This window comes from Xenopus laevis, chromosome 1L, assembly GCF_017654675.1.
Source record: "Xenopus laevis strain J_2021 chromosome 1L, Xenopus_laevis_v10.1, whole genome shotgun sequence".
Lineage (NCBI taxonomy): Eukaryota > Metazoa > Chordata > Amphibia > Anura > Pipidae > Xenopus > Xenopus laevis.
Genome location: NC_054371.1, coordinates 59,808,636 through 59,831,547, shown reverse-complemented (window position 1 = coordinate 59,831,547; position 22,912 = coordinate 59,808,636). Strand labels below are relative to the sequence as shown.

The window sequence follows — 22,912 nt, the reverse complement described above, 5'->3', positions numbered from 1 at the left end:
GTTGAAGAGAAAGGATCTGTTTGCTGCTCTGATATAAAGATATTTTAAGTAGGTAAAATGCATTCAAAATGTTTTTTCCCCTATATCATTCTATTGTAAGGTTAGAATGAATATTATAACTATAGAGGAATAATATAGAAAATGCCTCCTTTAAGTTGGTCAAATAATGGAAACTATAAAATTCAACTTTAACCTCTTCTAAATATGTGCAGCTTTGGAAAATACTTTGTCATCCATGTTCAGCAGCTATTAAGCAGGCCATACCGAGGCAGCATAGGCTGCCAACTCAGCCGTCTGTTAGCGTGTGTATGTAACAAATACATATACCTCACAGTATTGGACCTTCTATCAAGAGTGAAAGTAGTCAATCATAAGGCTAATGGCACACAGGTTGGTTTCAACGCCGGTGTTTACGCACCAGAAAACCTAACTTCCGCTACTTGAAATTTGTAATGAGCTGACAGGCATGGGATCAGACATCAGTGCATAAATAATACAGTCTGTATTTTCTCGTCTGTGTGACAGTGGACAGGCTGATCCATTCAGTTATCTTTTAAACCATGGTTTTGTTTGTAGAATCCGAGGCACTATTTACAGTATAACCTGTTTTACCATTCATTAAAATAAATGCTAATTAAAAGCTTGGATGCTCTGTACAAACATTTTGAAACAATTACGCTTTGAAAGTCTAAGCTTCACAGTAAAGGAAAAAAAATTAATATCAAATGCCAATCTTCACTGAACTGTATCCTAAAAAGAATAAGCCATGTCTCCTCTTTCCTGGTTTTCAAAACAAGAACCACCTGTTTGTGTTCATAACACCATAAATCAATTAAAATACAAGCAGACAAATGCTATTTAACTGAGGATACAATGGGGCATGTTTTTCTGACGAATTTTCTCTAAAAAGGGCAATTCACAAGGACATCACCTATTTACAACACACTTCTTTAGCGAATTACGTTGTAGCTGGAGAACTGTGTCTCGCGAGGCGAATGATTGTAAATCAGCTAATTTATCAAAGTGTGAAAATTTCACCAAAATCTATTTCGCCATGTTCTGACTGGCGAATTTACACAATGAAGCTACATCCTCAACATTATTATGTCCGTGACATCATATCCTGTATTCCAAAAGTCATAAGCAAAAGTCAAATCGCTGGCGTTTTTTTTTCCACACTTAAAGTGGGATTATGTTTAAAAGGTATAACTTAAAAATATCTTATTTACACTAACATTTGAAGCTCATTCCACATTTGTTTTAGGGTGGGCTCATGGCCTAGGACAACAGAGGATCCGGTCTTCATTTTGCTTCCTTGGATATTTTTTAATAAAAAAAGTGGCCAATTCCAGCAATTTCACCAACATCACTAATAACTACACACAAATGACCTTTATATACACACTGAATAGGACAATAGAGGATCCGGTCTTCATTTTGCTTCCTTGAAAATGTTTTAATAAATTTATATGTATAATAAGTCTGGAGGTGAAAAAAATTGCACGCAAGTAAATGTGCCCCAATGTATTTATCTTTTAGTATGGCCTGGCCTATTTACATATATATTAGAACAGCTTTATAAAAGCCACACAGGCTTCACACACAGTGCTTTTAGCAAGTGGTGCTAGAATTCCTTTTCTCCTTTAACACAAAGTAAAAAGGAGGCTGTACATGCAGGCCGTATCGAATTACCAAGCATTAAGTTCCAGATGGAACAGAACAGGCAGGTACATAGAAGGCTGCTGAAGGATATTGTAGAATAGATAGATCACAAGGCTTTAAGAGCTGTCACACATAATAAGTTATGGCACTGTTATTGTCTTAAAGAACAGTATACCCATGAGCATGAGCTCTGAATACGGCTTCAGTCAAAAATGCCTTTTGCCTATTATTTTAACCCTTTCCCTGCCAGCCGTTTTGTCCTAGATGCGAACATCTACTGCCAAGCAGTTTTTAGATATTTTGCACTCTTTCACTTTAAGGGCCTTTCTTGGGGCGGTCTTTTAGTTTACCCAGGAAAACAATATATTGTTTTTTTCAGGACAACCTGAACTTTCAAAATAAGAAATTAAGCAAGAATTTTGGTGTAATTCTACTTCTGTAAAAAAATATAGGCTTCTAAGTGTCCAATAAAATGAAAAAACTCATGTTTCACAAAGAACAATCACATATATCAGAAACATAATTTATTTTATGTACGAGAACACAGCCAATTTGGAAAGGTCTATGTCTCCTGAACGCGGCAATACCAAATATATATAGTTTTATGGAGATTTCTCACTTGTATAGATCAAAATCTACAAGCAGTACACAACCAAATTTCCAAAGCACCGCTCCCCAAACGGCATACTTCTGATTTCAAGGCCAAACATTCCACTAACAGTAGGTTTACCCTAGAAAACTACCCATTATTAGAAAGAACAGATTCTGGTGAATCAAAAATGGGTAAATATATCGTTGTACTCCAAACTACCAAGTTGCAAGTGTTTCCTAAAGTTATAATGTTTTATAGAAATTGGTGAATTTTTTGAAAAATGACCTCAAAGCTTCCAATCTACAGAATCATATCTCCCACACATCATTAGGTATCAATGTAAAGCACCCCAAATATGAAAGCCTGGGGTCCACTGAACAGTTTGATGCCCAATATGTATAGGTGTACCCAAGCATGTGGCATATAGGGGCCCTAAAATGTAGACACCTCATTTGAGCTATCGGTTCTGTAATTCCAGATACTGCAAAATCAACACATTTGCATCGTTTTGGGGGGGTGTAAAAGTAGAAAAAAGTAAGTTCACCCCAGAAAACCATATATTTTCAGAAAGTACACATTCCCATGAATATAAATTGGGTATGCATGTCTTTGTACACCAAAGTACCAAGCCACAAACCATTCCTAAATTTGGTGATTTTGGCAACATTTCCAAAAATCACCTAAAAATTTCTACCCTGCAGCATCGTATTACCCACATACTTTTAGGTATCAAGAGAAATCACCCCAAATATGAAAGCCTAGGGTCCTCTGAACAGTTTGATGCCCAATATGTATAGGTGTACCCAAGCATGTGGCATACAGGGGCCCCAAAAGGAAGACTCCCATATGGTCTGTCATTTCAGGTACAGCAAAATCAACACATTTACATTGTTTTGGGGGGGGTCAAAAGTAGAAAAAAGTAAGTTCACCCCAGAAAACCATATATTTTCGGAAAGTACACATTCCCACGAATCTAAATTGGGTATGCATGTCTTTGTACTCCAAAGTACCAAGCCGCAAACCATTCCTAAATTTGGTGATTTTGGTGACATTTCCAAAAATCACCTCAAAATTTCTAACCTGCAGCATCATATAACCCACATACTTTTAGGTATCAAGATAAATCACCCCAAATATGAAAGCCTAGGGTCCTCTGAACAGTTTGATGCCCAATATGTATAGGTGTACCCAAGCACGTGGCATACAGGGGCCCCAAAAGGAAGACCCCCATATGGTCTGTCATTTCAGGTACAGCTAAATCAACACATTTACATTGTTTTGGGGGGGGTCAAAAGTAGAAAAAAGTAAGTTCACCCCAGAAAACCATATATTTTCGGAAAGTACACATTCCCACGAATCTAAATTGGGTATGCATGTCTTTGTACTCCAAAGTACCAAGCCGCAAACCATTCCTAAATTTGGTGATTTTGGCAACATTTCCAAAAATCACCTAAAAATTTCTACCCTGCAGCATCATATTACCCACATACTTTTATGTATCAAGAGAAATCACCCCAAATATGAAAGCCTAGGGTCCTCTGAACAGTTTGATGCCCAATATGTATAGGTGTACCCAAGCATGTGGCATACAGGGGCCCCAAAAGGAAGACTCCCATATGGTCTGTCATTTCAGGTACAGCAAAATCAACACATTTACATTGTTTTGGGGGGGGTCAAAAGTAGAAAAAAGTAAGTTCACCCCAGAAAACCATATATTTTCGGAAAGTACACATTCCCACGAATCTAAATTGGGTATGCATGTCTTTGTACTCCAAAGTACCAAGCCGCAAACCATTCCTAAATTTGGTGATTTTGGCAACATTTCCAAAAAGCACCTCAAAATTTCTACCCTGCAGCATCGTATTACCCACATACTTTTAGGTATCAAGAGAAATCACCCCAAATATGAAAGCCTAGGGTCCTCTGAACAGTTTGATGCCCAATATGTATAGGTGTACCCAAGCACGTGGAATATACGGGCCCCAAAAAGAAGACCCCCATTTGTTCTGTCATTTCATATACTGCAAAATCAACACATTTATATAGTTTTGGGGGGCGGCAAAGGTAGAAAAAAGTATGTTCACCCCAGAAAACCATATATTTTCGGAAAGTACATATTCCCCTGAATCTAAATTGGGTATGCATGTCTTTCTACTCCAAAGTACCAAGCCGCAAATCATTCCTAAATTTGGTGATTTTGGCAACATTTCCAAAAATCACCTCAAAATTTCTAACCTGCAGCATCGTATTACCCACATACTTTTAGGTATCAAGAAAAATCACCCCAAATATGAAAGCTTAGGGTCCTCTGAACAGTTTGATGCCAAATATGTATAGGTGTACTTAAGCATGTGGCATATAGGGGCCTAAAATGAAGACCCCCCCTCATATGGTCTGTCATTTCAGGTACTGCAAAATCAACACATTTACCTAGTTTTGGGGGCGGCAAAGTTAGAAAAAAATAAGTTCACCCAAGAAAGCCATATATTTTCGGAAAGTACACATTCCCACGAATCTAAATTGGGTATGCATGTCTTTGTACTCCAAAGTACCAAGCCGCAAACCATTCCTAAATTTGGTAATTTTGCTGACATTTCCAAAAATCACCTCAAAATTCTAACCTGCAGCATCATATAACCCACATACTTTTAGTTATCAAGAGAAATCACCCCAAATATGAAAGCCTATGGTCCTCTGAACAGTTTGATGCCAAATATGTATAGGTGGACCCAAGCACGTGGCATACAGGGGCCCCAAAAGGAAGACCCCCATATGGTCTGTCATTTCAGATACTGCAAAATCAACACATTTACATCGTTTTGGGGGGGGGGGGGCAAAAGCAGAAAAAAAGTAGGTTCACCCCAGAAAACCATATATTTTCGGGAAAGTACACATTCCCACGAATCTAAATTGGGTATGCATGTCTTTGTACTCCAAAGTACCAAGCCGCACACCATTCCTAAATTTGGTGATTTTGCTGACTTTTCCAAAAATCACCTCAAAATTTCTACCCTGAAGCATCGTATTACCTACATAGTTTTAGGTATCAAGAGAAATCACCCCAAATATGAAAGCCTATGGTCCTCTGAACAGTTTGATGCCCAATATGTATAGGTGTACCCAAGCACGTGGCATACAGGGGCCCCAAAAGGAAGACCCCCATATGGTCTGTCATTTCAGGTACAGCTAAATCAACACATTTACATTGTTTTGGGGGGTCAAAAGTAGAAAAAAGTAAGTTCACCCCAGAAAACCATATATTTTCGGAAAGTACACATTCTCACAAATCTAAATTGGGTATGCATATCTTTGTACTCCAAAGTACCAAGCCGCAAACCATTCCTAAATTTGGTGATTTTGGTGACATTTCCAAAAATCACCTCAAAATTTCTAACCTGCAGCATCATATAACCCACATACTTTTAGGTATCAAGATAAATCACCCCAAATATGAAAGCCTAGGGTCCTCTGAACAGTTTGATGCCCAATATGTATAGGTGTACCCAAGCACGTGGCATACAGGGGCCCCAAAAGGAAGACCCCCATATGGTCTGTCATTTCAGGTACAGCTAAATCAACACATTTACATTGTTTTGGGGGGGTCAAAAGTAGAAAAAAGTAAGTTCACCCCAGAAAACCATATATTTTCGGAAAGTACACATTCCCACGAATCTAAATTGGGTATGCATGTTTTTGTACTCCAAAGTACCAAGCCGCAAACCATTCCTAAATTTGGTGATTTTGCTGACATTTCCAAAAATCACCTCAAAATTTCTACCTTGCAGCATCGTATTACCCACATACTTTTAGGTATCAAGAGAAATCACCCCGAATATGAAAGCATGGGGTCCTCTGAACAGTTTGATGCCCAATATGTATAGGTGTACCCAAGCACGTGGCATACAGGGGCCCCAAAACGAAGACCCCCCCCATATGGTCTGTCATTTCAGGTACCGCAAAAGCAACACATTTACATCATTTTGAGAGGGGCAAAGTTAGAAAAGAGTAATTTCACCCCAGAACACCATATATTTTTCGGAAAGTACACATTCCCCCGAATACAAATTGGGTATGCATGTCTTTGTACTCCAAAGTACCATACTGCAAAGCTACGCTAAATGCTGTGGTTTTTATGACATTTCTAAAAAATCACCTAAAAATATTGTAATTGGCTGCATTTTTCTCACCCAATTTCTTTTTGTAAAACACCCTAAATATTGATGCCAAGGGTCTACTGAACAGTTTGATGCCCAATATGCATAGATATACCAAAGCAGCTGGCATGTGCGGACGCCAAATACAAATAGTGCATATGAATTTTCTCGGCTGCCGATTCGCCTTCTGTGAACAAAGACCTTTGACTGCGCATTGTGTGCCACAAGACCCTCCTAACGGCACATGGACCCCCAAAACCATATATATTTGGAAAGTACACATTCTGACTAACCCAAATTTGCTAAAAATGTGTTTGTACTCCAAATGATCAAAGAGCAAATGACGCTAAAAAAAATGTAAGGAACAACAATGAAAGCATAAAAATCCCAAAAATCGAATACAATTAGGCAAATCAATAAAATAACAAAATAACTGATCCAACGGTGTGGTTAGTGGTCAAAATGCTTGATCCACTAGTCACACTGGTAAAGCAACAGTTTTTTAGGGAATAACAAGAAGGAAACTGGTAAACTGAAGAACTAAAAAAAAAACTAACAAAGATCCTATAAGTGTGTGTTTGTGTATACATGTGTGTGTTTGTGTATACATGTGTGTACAGCTCTGACAAGTGTATAAGTGTGTGTATATCTGTATGTGACTCTGTAAAATACATAAAAAGCCAGTAAATTAAAAAAAAAAAATCTACCTTTAGTTATATGTGTGCTGTGTATGTGTAAATGCATGTATGTATGTGTGATTGCATGTATGTGTGTGTGTAACTGTGTAAATAGAAGGGCACTTACAGTTTTTTGGAGAAGAAGGGATCAGAAGCAGATCTGCACACTCCAGGATCGCAGAGATCAACAGCAGGAAGTGTGTGGGCGGAGCTTCACACGAGGTCGGTCCAGGAAGAAGCAGCACAGTGGGAGCAGCATTCAGCACACAGGATCAGGTAAGAAGTCGGGTCCTGCGACAATCGCAGCACAGGACCCGACTGGCAGCCCCCTAGGCTAGTTATTTAGGGGGTGGAGGGGCCAGGAGAACCTCTCTGCACTTTGATTTTTGCAGGAGTGCAGAGAGGCAGCTGATTAAAGAAAGAACGTAGCTCCTACGTTCTTGGCACTTGCAGCCTTTTTTTAAAATAACGTAGGAGCTACGTTCTTGGCAGGGAAAGGGTTAAGGGGGTTTTCGCCTCCAAATACTTTTTTCAGTTCAGTTGTTTTCAGATAGTTCACCAGAAATAGAGTTTTTTTTCAATCACTTTCAATTTTCTATTTGTGACCATTTTTCTAGTATTGAAGTATCAAGTTTCATTTTCACCGTAAAGCAGCTTTGGGAGGGGGGGGTCGCCGACTCTTTAACTGTTCTAAATTGATACATTTAATGTATACATCAGGTTATCTTTGTCCCTGCTGAGCAGAATCCCCAAGTTTCATTACAGACAGCTGTTAGATTTTATACAATAGTGGCTAATACTCCACAGATACTGCTGAGAAATGTATCAACTAAATGTATCAACTAAATGTAGCAAATTGTAACAGTTCAGATGCTCCTGAATCACTGAGCTGCCAGATTGAAATATTAAGGGAGCCAAATTGTACAAACAACAAAAACATGCCAGTGCATTATACGCAATTTAAATATAGAAGGAACATGCTTTAAGAAGCAGTGTTTCAGCCTGTGTTATTGAAAATTTCTCTAAAAACAGTAATAGTCCCGCCCATCTGTTCCACTTCCTGCTGCCTCCTTTCCCAGCCTGTGCAGGGGTACTGGCAGCAGTCCATAGCAGATCTAAGGAGAGCTCCACTAAAGGGGACATGTTTAAAGAGATAATTAATTTTTAGCTCAAAGTAAAAGCAGCACCATATATTGATAATAAATGACATATTATTAGCATGGGTAACCTAGTGCTCCCAAATTTTAAAACTAAAAAGGAAGGGGGGGAAACATAAGGATAATGGACAAAATTATGCAGCCTTAGTGGCCACATCAATTAAAGGAAAACTATACCCCAAACATAGTTTACATCATATTAAGTGGAATATATATTTAAGTAAATATTGTCCTTTTACATCTCTTGCCGTGAACCACCATTTCGTGATGGTCTGTGTGCTGCCTCAGAGATCACCTGACCAGAAATACTACAGCTCTAACTGTAACAGGAAGAAGTGTTGAAGCAAAAGACACAACTCGGTCTGTTAATTGGCTCATGTGACCCAACATGTTTGGTTCGTTTGTGTGCACCGTGAATCGTACAAACCCAGGGGGTGGCCCTTATTTTTTAAAATGGCAATTTTCTATTTATGATTACCCAATGGCACATACTACTAAAAAAAGTATATTATTATTATGAAAATGGTTTATTTACATGAAGCAGGTTTTACAGACGAGCTGTTTTATGCAATATATTTTTATAAAGACCTACACTATTTGGGGAGGTTTAGTTTTCATTAAAATACAAACAATATTTTTTTTCCTTACAAATTATTAATCTTTGTGTTTTCACTGAAAACTCAATTCTATACTTATATAAAAAGGGAAATGATACGACTCCAATGTAAGATACAAAGTAAACATAAAATCTTCACACCTAGATAGATAGATAGATAGATAGATAGATAGATAGATAGATAGATAGATAGATAGATAGATAGATAGATAGATATGGTCACAGCCTCATTGCACCCCCGCCTAATGGTTTTAAAAATAGTGGTGAGCACAACTTTCCCTTGTTTGTTATACTTTATACAGGAGCAGTGACCAGCTCCATGTTGTAGCTCCCACCCTTCCCAGCTATAGTCAGGTGATCCCACTGGTGTCTAATAAAAGGGCAGCCAAGTATGGAGGTTTACTTTGAAAGCAGCAAGTTAAGTTGCAGGTAATACCTAGTCCCTTTGTAAAATGTATAATGAAGCAATAGAATTCTTAATGAATCAGATAAAATTGAGCATAGGACTGGCCAGATATGGGATGACTTTGACGTAGTTGGCCAGCTTAAATATATTGCAATATATGGACAAACAATCCCTGTTTTGTTTAAAGGGTAAGGCATTTTTTAGTAGCAGTATGCACAAAATGTCGCTGTCTTAAATATATTGATAATGGGTTGAGTGCAGAGGACTCTTGTATTTGACTATATTATATATATATATATATATATATATATATATATACACATAGATAAAGATATATAAACGCTGTCAGGGAGTAAATGCATAAGTAAAATAGACAAAGCAAAGAATACGGTCTAGCAGTTCGTCAAAACCTTTTGCTTCTAGGAAGTATACACCTCAGCATAAGCAAATAAATGCATCACTAAAGGGGTAATGGAAAAGCAAAAAGGATTATTATTGACAAAGCAACTGCACTGCAGTTCATTTCCCATAACTTATCCAATCCTGACGCTGGTCACTGCCGGCTGTAAGAAGTTTGGCCAGTTCATATACAATTATAATAGCAAATCAGTTAAAATATTATTAAAGAAGCAAAATATATTATGGGTAAGTTGAATAAGATTATTTGCTTGATCAGATGCAATTCCTTCCTGCTTAAAGGAACAGTTACACCAAAAAAATGATAAGTGATGAAAATATCATGTAGTGTTGCCCTGCACTGGTAAAACTGATCTGTTTGCTTCAGAAGCGGAGTAGCAATGGCGGAAATGGAAAAAAGGCTATATGGCACAGGATAATTAGTGGATAACAGATAACTGCTATCTGCTGTGTAATTTAAGCCTTTTCTCTTTTAAATAGCTGCTCCCATTGCTACACAGCAGCTTATTTATATAAACAATAGTAGTGTTTTACCAGTGCAGGGCAAAAATGCATTATATTTCTATTACTTTAAAACAATTTCATTTTTTGATGTTACTGGTCCTTTCAGTTTAAAAAGTGAACTGAAAGGCAACACAGTTTCTTTTAAAAAGTTGTACACCTTTAAATGAACTGTTACTATGATATTGAGGGTGATATTCTGAGACAATTTGCAAGTGGGTTTCATTTTTTATTATTAGTGGTTTTTGACTAGCATTTTATTCAGCAGCTCTCCAGTTGGCAATTTCAGCCATCTGGTTGCTAGAGTCCAAATGACCCTAGCAATCATGATTAGATTTGAATAAGAGACTGGAATATGAATAGGAGAGGCCTGAATAGAAAGATGAATAATAAAAAGTAGCAACAATACATTTTGTAGCCTTAGAGAGCATTTGTTTTGGGGTCAGGGAACCTATTTGAAAGCTGGAAAGAGTAAGAAGAAAAAGGCAAATAATTCAAAAATTATAAAAAAAAGAAACAATGAAGACCAATTGAAAAATTTCTTAATATTAGGCATTCTATAGCATACTAAACATTTTACTTAAAGGTGAACCACCCCTATAACCTTTTCACTGCCAGCCAATTTGGCCAAGTTGGTACTTTTAGGGGCAGATTTATCAAGGGTTGAATTTCGAAGTGTAAAATACTTAGAAATTCAACAATCGAATTGAAATACTTCGAATATCGAAGTCGAAGTATTTGTCACTGAATTTGGACATCCTGCAATCGAAGTAAAATCGTTCTATCAAACGATTAAAATGTAAATAGGCTAATATAGCACTTCGGCAGGTTTAATTTGGCGAAGTATTGAAGTCAACTTTTTTTTTTTAAAGAGACAGTACTTCGAATATTCGAACATTTTTTTCCTTCGAATCGAATTTGAAGTAAATTCGAAGTCGTAGTATCCTATTCAATGGTCTAAGTATCCAAAAAATTACTTTGAATTTTTTTTACCTCGAAAATTCCCTTGAATTCACTTCGACCCTTGATAAATCGGCCCCTTATTGCCAGACCATTTTTAAACATTTTGTGCCCTTTCACTTTAGGGGCCTTTCCTGGGGGGTTCTTTTAGTTTACCCAGGAAAACAAGATATTGTTGTTGTTGTTTTTTAAGGACAACCTAAGCTTTCAAAATATGCTAGAATTTTGTTGTAATTCCACTCCTGTAAAAAGATATGGGCTTCTAAGTGCATAAAAAAAAAAAAAAACAGTTTTGCATGATACAAACGCATATATCAGAAACATAAAATAAATTATGCTCGAGAACACAGCAGATTTGGAAAGCGATGCGTCTTCCGAACGCGCCAATACAAAATATGTATAGTTTTATGGAGATTTCTCACTTCTTTAGATCAAAAACTAGAAGCAGCAAACTACCATATTTCCACAGTACAGCTCCACAAAACTGCATACATCTGATTTCATGGCCAAACATTATACTAACAGTAGGTTTACCCTAAAAAATTACAGATTATTGGAAAGAACTGATTCCAATGCGTTCAAAATGGGTAAATATATATTTGTATTCAAAACTACCAAGTTGTAATTCTTTCCTAAAATTAGCAGTTTTTATAAAAATGTGTTACATTTTTGAAAAATGACCTCAAAGTGTCTAGTCTACAGCATCGTATCTCCAACATTTCAATACATACCAAGATAAAACAGCCTAAATGTGAAATTCTTTCCTAAAATTAGCAGTTTTTATAAAAATGTGTTACATTTTTGAAAAATGACCTCAAAGTGTCTAGTCTACAGCATCGTATCTCCAACATTTCAATACATACCAAGATAAAACAGCCTAAATGTGAAAGCCCAGGATACACCGAACAGTTTGATGCCCAATATGCATAGGCACACCTAAGTAGGTGGCGTTTAGGGGCCCCAGAACGAAGACACCCCATACAAGTTATCAGTTCTGTAAGATGCTGCAAAATCAGCACATTTACAGCATTTTTCAAGGGGCAAAAGTACAAAAATGTATGTTCACCCTAGAAAACCATCTATTTTTGGAAAGTACACATTCTGATGAATCTAAAATTGGTATGCCAGTCTTTCTACTCCTAAGTACTAAGCCGCAAAGCTTTCCTAAATTTGGCAATTTTTATGACATTTACGAAAATCTCCTCAATACTCCTACTCTGAAGCATTGTATCTCCCACAAATCATTACATACCAAGATAAAACACCCTAAATGTGAAATCCCAGGATCCGCTGAATAGCTTGATGCCCAATATGCATAGGTTCACCTAAGTATGTGGCGTATAGGGGCCCCAGAACGAACACACCCCATACTAGTTATCAGTTATATGTCCGGTACATATATGTTGTGTTGTGTAGCACCATGGTCCTAGAGGAACGTTGTTTCGTTTCACTGTGTACTGTACACACGTTTATGGATGAACTGACAATAAACTCACTCTTGACTTTTCTGTAATTCCATCTACTGGAAAATCAGCACATTTACAGCATTTTTCAAGGGGCAAAAAGTACAAAAATGTATGTTAACCCAAGATAACCATATAGTTTTGGAAAGTACACATTCTGACGAATCTAAAATGGGTATGCACGTCTTTCTACTCCTAAGTACTAAGCCGCAAAGCTTTCCTCAATTTGGCAATTTTTATGACATTTACGAAAATCTCCTCAATACTCCAACTCTGAAGCATCGTATCTCCCACAAAACATTACATACCAAGATAAAACACCCTATATGTGAAATCCCAGGATCCGATGAATAGCTTGATGCCCAATATGCATAGGTACACCTAAGTATGTGGAGTATAGGGGTCCCAGAATGAAGACACCCCATACGGGTTATCAGTTCTGTAATTCCAGATACTGCGAAATTAGCACATTTACAGCATTTTTCAAAGTACAAAAATGTTTGTTCACCCCAGAAAACCATATATTTTTGGAAAGTACACATTCTGATGAATCTAAAATGGGTATGCATGCCTTTCTACTCCAAAGTACCAAGTCGAAAAGCTTTCCTACATCTGGCAATTTTTGACATTTCCGAAAATCTCCTCAATACTCCAACTCTGAAGCATCGAATCTCCCACAAATCATTACGTTAAAACATCCCAAATATGAAAGCCAGGGGTCTGCTGAACAATTTGATACCCAATATGCATAGGTACACCTAAGTAAATGGCGTATAGGGGCCCCAGAACGAAGACACCACATAGGAGTAATCAGTTCTGTAATTCCAAATACTGCAAAATCAGCACATTTACAGCATTTTTCGAGGGGCAAAAGTACAAAAATGTATGTTCACCCCAGAAAACCATATATTTTTGGAAAGTACACATTCACGAATCCAAAATAGGCAATTATTTCTTTGTACCCCAAGCTATCAAACTGCAGCAAGTGGTTTTTATGACATTTCTGAAAATCGCCTAAAAATATTGCAGTTGCCCTCATTTATCTCACCCAATTTTTTCCATACAATTGTAAAACACCCTAAATGTGGGCACCAAGGGTCTACTGAACAGTTTGATGCCCCATATGCATAGATATACCAAAGAAGCTGGCATGTGTGAACCCCAAATAAAAATAGTGCATATGAATTTTCTCGGCTGCCGATTTGCCATCTGTGAACATAGACCCAGACTGCCTATTACAGCCACAAGACCCTCCTAACAGCACAAAGACCCCCCAAAACCATATATTTTTGGAAAGTACACATTCTGTGGAATCCAAAATAGATCATTATGTCTTTCTACGCCAAACTACCATACTGCAAAGCAACGCTAAAGGCAGCGGTTTTTATGACATTTCTGAAAATTGTCTAAAAATATTGCAATTGGCCACATTTATCTCAACTAATTTCGTACATACAATTGTAAAACACCTTAAATATTGACGCCAAGGGTCTACTGAACATTTTAATGACCATTATGCATAGATATACCAAAGCATCTGGCATGTGCGGACCCCAAAAAAAAATAAGTGCATTTGAATTTTCTCCGCTGTCTTTTTGCCTTCTGTGAAAATAGACCAGTGACTGTGTATATTGTGCCACAAGACCTCCTAACAGCACAAATACCACCCAAATCCATATATTTTTGGAAAGTACACATTCTGACGAATCCAAAATAGGTAATTATGTCTTTCTACGCCAAACTACCATACTGCAAAGCAACGCTTAAGGCAGCTGGGTTTTTGACATTTCTGAAAATTGTCTAAAAATATTGCAATTGGTCGCATTTATCTCACCTAATTTCGCACATACAATTGTAAACACCCTAAATATTGACGTCAACAGTTTGATGCCCAATATGCATAGATGTACTAAAGCTGCTGGCATGTGTGGACCCCAAATAAAAATAGTGCATATGAATTTTCTCTGTTACTGATTTGCCTTCCATGAACAAAGACCCAGATTGCTTATTATAGGCCACAAGACCCTCCTAACAGCACAAAAACCCCACAAAACCATATATTTTTGAAAGTACACATTCTGACGAATCCAAAATTACTAAAAATGTGTTTGTACTCTAAAAGATCAAAGTGCAAATGATGCTAAAAAAAATGGAACAACAATGCAAGCATAAAAAAAAAATCACAAAAATCAAATACAATTAGGCAAATCAATAAAATAACTTATCAGACAGCGTGCTTAGTGGTCAGAATGCTTGATCCAATAGTCACACTGGGAAATCAACAGTTTTTAGGGGAATAACAAGAGGGAAACTGATAAAATGAAGAACTAAACATTTTTTTTAAAAAAAGAACCTATAAGTGTGGGTTTGTGTATTCATGTGTGTGCAGCTCTAACAAGTGTATAAATGTGTTTGTAGGTCTAAAAAAGCCAGAAAATGAAAAAAAAAAAATACCTTTAGTTACCGGTATGTGTGTGCTGTGTAAGTGTAAATGCATGTATTTATGTGTAATTGCATGTATGAGTGTGTGTAACTGTGTAAATAGAAGGGCATTTCCATTTTTTTGGAGAAGAAGGGATCAGAAGCAGATCTGCAGACTCCAGGATCGCATAGAACAGCAGCAGGAAGCGCGTGGGTGGAGCTTCACACGAGGTCGGGTCCAGGAAGAAGCAGCACTGGGGGAGCAGCATACAGCACACAGGAGGAGGTAAGAAGTCGGGTCCTGCAACAATCGCATCACAGGACCCGCGTGGCAGCCCCCTAGGCTCGTTGTCTAGGGGGTTAAGCAGCCAGAAGAGCCTCTCTGCACTTCGATTTTGCCAGAAGTGCAGAGAGGCATCCCTTTAAACAGATAACGTAGCTCCTATTTTCCTGGCACTTACAGCCTTTTTAAGCCAGAACATAGGAGCTACGTTCTTGGCGTTTAAAAGGTTAAAGGGGACCTGTCACCCAGACATATAAAGCTATATAATAAAAGTACTTTTCAAATTAGCATGAAACCCAAGTTATTCTTTTATTCAAAAATCCATACCCGTTATAAACTCATTTAAAAAGCTCAGCTGTCACTCGTATATTATAGAGGTAGAGCAGACAATTACTTTCACTTTCCATTCTGCACTTCCTTGATATCACTTCAGTCCCCACATTCCCCCTCCATCTAATTGTGTAGTCAGTGCATGGGCATGGACATCAGGTGCCCCATTCTGGTTCATAAGCAAGATTTTGGCATGATGTCCACAAAATGAATCCTGCCGGCTTCATGTGATTTTGAAGACTAAAAGGAATAATATCTAAATAATTTATAAAGTGTAAGTGATGTTTATTTTGCTTGACTAACATCATAAAATAAGATTTGGAATTATTTCTTAGGGTGACAGACAACTAAACTAAAAATTTCCACCAGGAAATAAAGTTAGCTGCCAAAAGTTAAATATGTACTTTATATGTGAAATGCAAAGTAAAGAAGCCTGCAGCATTTGATATCACCGTGGTACACTGCTTATGCAAGCTTCTAATTGAGATGACTTTATGAATAGTATGCCAAGGTCTTGCAAATAGTGCATCTGTCACCTGAAACAGATCAGTTACCATACTAGCTCTAAGCATGGTTATCTCTTTCTAAGGTACGGTTTCTGGTTTCACTGGGCAGGACTGCTAGACACAGATCTTTTAATAATAGATAGTGAATGCAGTATTCAGAGTCTTTTTCCTCCTAACTGCATCCAAGCAGCTGGCAGCATTTAGTATTCACCTATTAAACAGCAAACAGTCTTTTGGTTGGTATAGGTTTAGGTTAAAGTTCAAGACTTTTATTAAATTACACATACAGGGATTCTATTAAGGGTAGAATTCTACTACACGAGCGTCTTCAATTAGATTCTGGCGGCTCTGACGTGCTGCGCCAAAACGCAGGCGTCAAGTCGGATGCAACGGAAAATAAGGTAAGCAATAGCAATGTCGGATGGTGTCGCATCGTTCATCCAACACAACACAACTGTCAGATGCAGACACATTGTGTGGAATGAACGCTGCGACAAGATCAGACATTTGTATTTCTTACCTTATTTTCCGTCGCATCCGACTTGACGCCTGCGTTTTGGCGCAGAACGTCTACCCGAAGTCTTCAGTGAGTTTGTAAACGCAATAGTCACTAGTGGATGAATCCTTAAACAAAGAAAATTCCCCCCTAGCACCTCAAAACCAAGTGCCAGAATTAAAATATCACTGTGGAAGGCTGGTCCTGGCTCATCCAGTATTAACAGTTACTGCAAAGAGAAGGCAATAACTAGCTGCTACTTTCTAAATACTTTTTGTAAAAGACACATTTTAATTTTACGTATGTTGCTACATTATTGTATATAATATTTTACCACTGTCTGTTTCGTAGTGATCTCCTACTGGCATAGTTCTGGGAATATGCAACTAAGTGACATTGGTACACTGTCAGAGAATCCACTAGTGAAGTGACCAACAAGGTGGTGCATTTGACTTACTGCCCCCGGGGAAAGCCCCACAGCAACACTCGGAAATTACAAGTGCATGGGGAATTGTGACGAATAATTTACTCTTATAGAACATGCACTGATCACAAAGCCTAAGGCTGACGCTGTGCACACAACATGGAGTGGAAGACAGCCTTTTTCTGCCTGTGTTTCTACAACTGGTCTAAAGACAGATTTGAAAATAATAGCCCAAAGCCGATTGCTGCAGTTTTATCATATATGATTAGGGCTTTGCACATGCATTAAACACTACCCTTTGTACAGTGTCTAATGATCACTCAACTGCTGATCTCTTGCACACATGCTGCACCTGTGTCCCACACATCATGCCGTGTGCCTGGTCATGCTCAATTTTTTTTTAGCATGAAAATAGTAAATGTCGCTGAATATTTCTTTTTATAGGGTTTTACAGAGAATGAACATATTGAGCCAATAAGGATTTAACAAAATATATTCCTTTATGCAACTAGGAAAAACTGGGCACATCTTTAAATACAATACACAGACTGATTCCTCTAGGAGAGGGGGGACCAATACAAACATGAAAAAGACTCTGGGGTGTCAAATAAGGGCTATGATTGGCTATTAGGTAGTCCCTATGTGGACTGACAGCTTACAGGAGACTCTGATTGACAGTATTCCTGGTTTTATGCAACCAAAACATGCCTCCAAGCCTGTAATTCAAAAATAAGCATCTGCTTTGAGGCCACTGGGAGCAACATCCAAGGGTTTGGTGAGCAACATGTTACTCACGAGCCACTGTTTGGGGATCCCTGCTCTAGGATTTTCAGATAAAGAAAATGCAATTCTCGGTACGCCCATTGTAGATGGTTTTAAAAATGGAAGCCAAAGTGTAAGACTGGGCCCACTCTAACAAGAATAAAATGGAGACAGAGCCAACTGGGGACCACTAGGCCTGGATCATTGTTCTCAGCCAAGCCAGTCTCACCCTGTAAAGCTTGTTTTCTTTTCACCCATTTGGTTTTATAGAACTCCCTCACAGTAACTGGAGCAAAACCCAAAAGGAGGACAAAGAAGATCATCCCATATATTCAATGAAATTGAAGGCAACACATTTGTATCTGAAAACACTTTCTGAACAACATAAAATCTGATTATATGCCCAACAATTTGCTATTCAGTCACAAGTAACCAACCAACTGTGGCATCAGACGTTGCCTGACTGATCGCCAGTGAGAGCATCCATGTATTTCAGGATTAAACTTCGCATGAGAAAACACATCACATGCAGACTGTCATCAGAAAGTCTGCCATTATGATTAACAGATACTTGTGCAACAATTTCCATAACTCAACAGAATATCTTTACCTTTCACAATGACTCAGATCCCAGTGAATGGACCTAGTGCTCAGGAAAAGGAAACCTAATGACAGGTCTATTGATCAAAGGGTCAGATTTACAGTATATCACAAGTTAAATGTAAAATGTAATGCTGGTTAGGAGAAGTTTCACTGCTAGCGAATTCATTACTTACAATGCAGTAAGTTTACATTACATAATAGTTACAAAATAAACTTCTACATTACATTTACAAATCAAAGCTCTGTCTCTAGCAAACATAAAACAATTAATTTGTGCGTAATTAATTGTGAACACATCTACTGAATATTGGATTTTTATCTCTGTATCAAAGAGAGAGAAAGACACTGATTATAAAAAAGAGAACAATGTATCGACCCTATATATTTAGATCTCATTGGACTGAAGAAGTGAAACCAATGTAAACAAAGCCAATAGCTTTGTACATCTTACATCTCCTTCCTGATGCAGGCTTCCTATAAATTAAGCCTGCAACAGCTAGGGCCTTATATCAAAGTCCGAGTATTTAAATAAAACAAGCCCGACCAAACTAGAATCAAAGATTTCACCTTATTTATTATTAAAAAAGCACTAATCAATTCAGGGAAAAACGAGAAAAAAAATGGTGCAAAAATTGTATGTACGATTTTTTCGCGGGTTTTGCCCGAAAAAGCCTGAAATAGTCGGATTATCTGGCTAATTCTCTCCCAATGACATTTATACAACCTTGGCAGGTCCGAGATTCCGGATTTTTGTATACTGACTTTTTGCAGCCTCTACGTTTAGTAAATCCTGAAAAACTCCAGCTCTTTTTCCACTAAAAATTCGGTTTTGTAGTAATTAAAACTCACATTTTCTGAGTTTTTTTGCATTCAGATTTTGATAACTAACCCCCTTAGTGGTTAGAGTATTTCTAAATTAGAAATCCAAGCAACTCCGATTGCCATAATGGACCTAATTTATGAAGAAAAAAGCCTGAAAAAATAGGTTCGGCCAAACTTCGGAGCTTTCCCCCAAAACTCTGAATTGTTTGTGGTTTCTGCGCAAAAAACTGTGAAATCTAAGAAAAAAATCTTACTTTTCTGAGTTTTTTTGCGCAGAAACAACAAACTCATCGGATATCGGTAATCACATCAGCGCAAACACTGGAAGCTTCCCCATTGACTCATACAGGACCTTGAGAGCTTTTAGATGCTGCGGTTTTGGAGTTTTTCGACCATTGGAAATCAAGAAAAATTCTTCTTCTTTTTTTTTATCCGAAACCACAAATTATTCGAGGTTCGGATATTCCGACCTTGATAAATAGCCCCCTTAATGTGTGTCAAAAAGTGGTAATCTTTAGGCAGTTACTCTAGCAACCATAAATGTGGTAAATAATGGGCACCTAATACATTAGCCCATATTAGACCCACGGGCACTAACCCAGTGAGAGCAAGAGAAGGGAAAGCAGGATTGGAGGATGGAGGGCTTGTGTTTAATTTTTAGCAAATGCAATATAAATTGTGTGTGTTGATATGAAGTTCCTTGGACAGGTATGTTTGTACACAAAATAAACTGCACTCAAATACAATGTATTTGGAGCAGTTGAATGGCTACGTACAGGTTTGGTCACCCTAAGGTGACCAAACCTGTACGTAGCCCTTCAACTGCAGGAATTAAAGTTCTTATGAGGCCACAATAAAAAGTAGATACTACAGCTGTAGTAACTATAAGCAAAGAATGGAGGTTGGATAATTTAATTGTTAAAGGTAAAAAAGTCCCCATACTGTTAAGAAGCATCGCCTTGTTTGCCATTGGCTGATTTGAAGCAGATAAGAGTATGAGCAATTATCTAGTTAAAGGGCTTGTTCACCTTTGAGTTAAATGTTAGTATGATGTAGAGAGTGATATTCTGAGACAATTTGCAGTTGGTTTTCATGTTTTATTATTTATGGTTTTTGAGTTATTCAGCAGCACTCCATTTTGCAATGTCAGCAATCTAGTTGCTAGGGTCCCTAGCAACCATGCATTGAGTTAAATAAGAGGCTGAAAATAGGAGAGGCATGAATAGAAAGAGGAGTAATAAAAAGTAGCAATAACAATACATGTGTAGCCTTACAGAGCATTTGTTTTTTAAATGGGGTCAGTGACCCCCCATTTTAAAGCTTTCAAGACTAAGAAGAGAAAGGCAAATAACTAAAAAAAAAAAAAAACTACAGAAAATAAATAACGAAGACCAATTGTAAAGTTGCTGGCCATTCTATAACATACTCAAAGTTAACTTGAAGGTGAACCAGCCGCTTAATGGACTTTCTGGGCAGCAAGAGCTTCACTGTCTTGTTCTACAGCCTGAGCGGCAGGAAGTGAGTTGTGCACAGGAAAATGGTTGAGCCCTTCCGGCAGTTTTGGGCAGCTCTAAGAAGCCTCCAGCGTGGAAGCCTGTATTAATGGATACGTGACTGTTACATGTAAAGACGAATGTAACTATAAAGATGGCTTTACTGCTGAACTACAACTCCCAGCATCCACTGAAGTTCAGGTAGTCGTGGGCGTTGCAAGTCGCAGATGAGCAGCAGCAGGAGTCGCAAGCCTCGTTCAGGCCAGGGAATGTCGGGCTAGGAGAGAGAGGGAGTATTGTGGCACTAGACTGGCACTTACCAAATTGAAGACGGTGTCCACCAAGTCCCTGGTGCTGACTTCCCCGACCTCCAGCAATCCGCCCAGCACCGCGAACTTCATCCGGATCCCTCTAATGGGAACGCTCGGTCCTAGTGCCAGCGCTCCTCCTGGGTCAGGGCCTTCCGCCTTGGCGCTCTTCTCTTCACCTGTTGGGTGCACCTGCTTCTCCTGAGCGGCCATGGTTGAGGTGCAGGCGCACACAGGGCCCGCTGCGTCTCCCGACAACTACAAGGAAAGCTCAGGTGGGCGCAGGTACACAGACAGCAAGGGATGCGGTGTAAAGAAAAAAAATCCCGAGACCGTGGCCGGTAGGGCTATTGCGCGCCTAGAATCCTCCCTCCTGTCAGGTGCGCCGGGACTATACCCTAGCACACTTACAGCAGCGTCCCTAGGAAGTGGCAGCTGGCACCGCCTACCACCCTTGGCCATTGGTCCCCTGTTGGCCCTTTCTAGCTCGCTATTGGTTTATGCTGCCGGGACTGCTACCCTCATTGTCCCGCCCACTTTTGCCCTACTTGCTTCCTGGTTGGTCATTGCCATTTAAGCATTTGTCAGCCTTTAGCTGCTCGCAGGTATGATAGGAGCTGCAGTGACGCCAATGAGGCTGTGAGAAGTGGGCGAGAGGGCTGCTAGCGCTCACCTGGTTGGCTTGGAGCTTTAATAGTCGTTTCCTCACGCGTGGGTTGTGGATTAGGCTTGTCAATTGTCCGAATGCAAAAAAATGTTTCGAAATGTGCGTAAAGCGGTGGAGCAATAACCCCTCCTCGTTGTTAACTTTAAACGTGTGAACAAAGCAGCGAACGGACATACTGCGTTTAGTGCAATAGAAGCGGCCTTGATGTCGCAATGGCGGCGCCTGCGTCTTTATTGTCGCAAGATGCTGCTGGGGTCAGGTCTGGACTGAGAATCAAAATAGGCACTGGCATTTCATGTACACAGAGGCCCAAACAGCCCACTAAATAGTGACTGTCTATGGCACCTTATAGCAGCCCCTTTGGCATTTGCCAGAACCCACAGATTGCCAGTCCGGGCCTGCTTGGGGTTGTAGTCCCAGTCGTCACACCCCAGTTCAACGCTGAACAGAATGTAACATGTTTTCATGTTTATTCTTTTATGTTATAAGGGCATTGACGCAGGAGAAGCTTTGTTGGCAGCCTCAGCAGCACATTTCTAAAGCAGGCGACAAATCTCTTCCTGTGACATTGCCCTTGTAATATATATTGAATAAAGTACCCCCTGTTGTAAAATATAAGGATATTACCAAGGCATTCCATGTTTTTATACAGGTCATGTAACTCTGAGGTGACATAATGTATAGATTTAGGCCAACCCATGTATCACTTGTGTAATGAGTGTGTGATCTCCATAATCATTACTGGTGCCTTGGCAACCACAACAATATATTTTCAAGAAGCACTCTCAATTCAAAAAATGTGGTAAAAGTGTGACATTTATTAATGTAGTCCCATTTAATCCCTTTATTATGACAAAGCAGTTACCAAGATCTCTCATACAAATAACATACAAGTGTGTTTACACTTCACACATGTTGCACTGCATTAAAAACAGATAGGATTCTGTAGTGGAAATCACTACATGGGCTCAGTAATACTTCCAAAAGCCCACCAAAAGACCTTAGATTAGGGGCCCACTCTCACTACTATTATAATTCCTCTCCTCACACAACCTCTATTCTGCTAGTCTGTTTTCTTTACATGCTATAATCTATTATTGAATCTATTTAGTCTCTTTGTTCTCATAGAAATAGGGAATGGCCATGAAATATGCCAAATGTTTTGAAGCAGGAGGGCCCACTGACACCTGGG

At 38.7% G+C, this 22,912-nt stretch overlaps 1 protein-coding gene across 2 annotated transcripts in view; it reads right to left on the bottom strand.

The window, feature by feature from the left end:
• Positions 1–21,531, bottom strand: part of LOC108699406 (lipopolysaccharide-responsive and beige-like anchor protein) — a 392,949-nt gene extending 371,418 nt beyond the window's left edge. The window contains exon 1 of one of the 2 annotated variants that reach the window (XM_041589518.1): positions 21,066–21,531. In XM_041589518.1, the coding sequence (XP_041445452.1) occupies positions 21,066–21,266 (201 nt within the window). In that variant the 5' untranslated portion in view covers positions 21,267–21,531. The remainder of the gene's footprint in view (positions 1–21,065) is intronic. The other variant, XM_018231478.2, reaches the window with a different exon arrangement.
• Between the last annotated feature and the right edge of the window lie 1,381 nt (positions 21,532–22,912).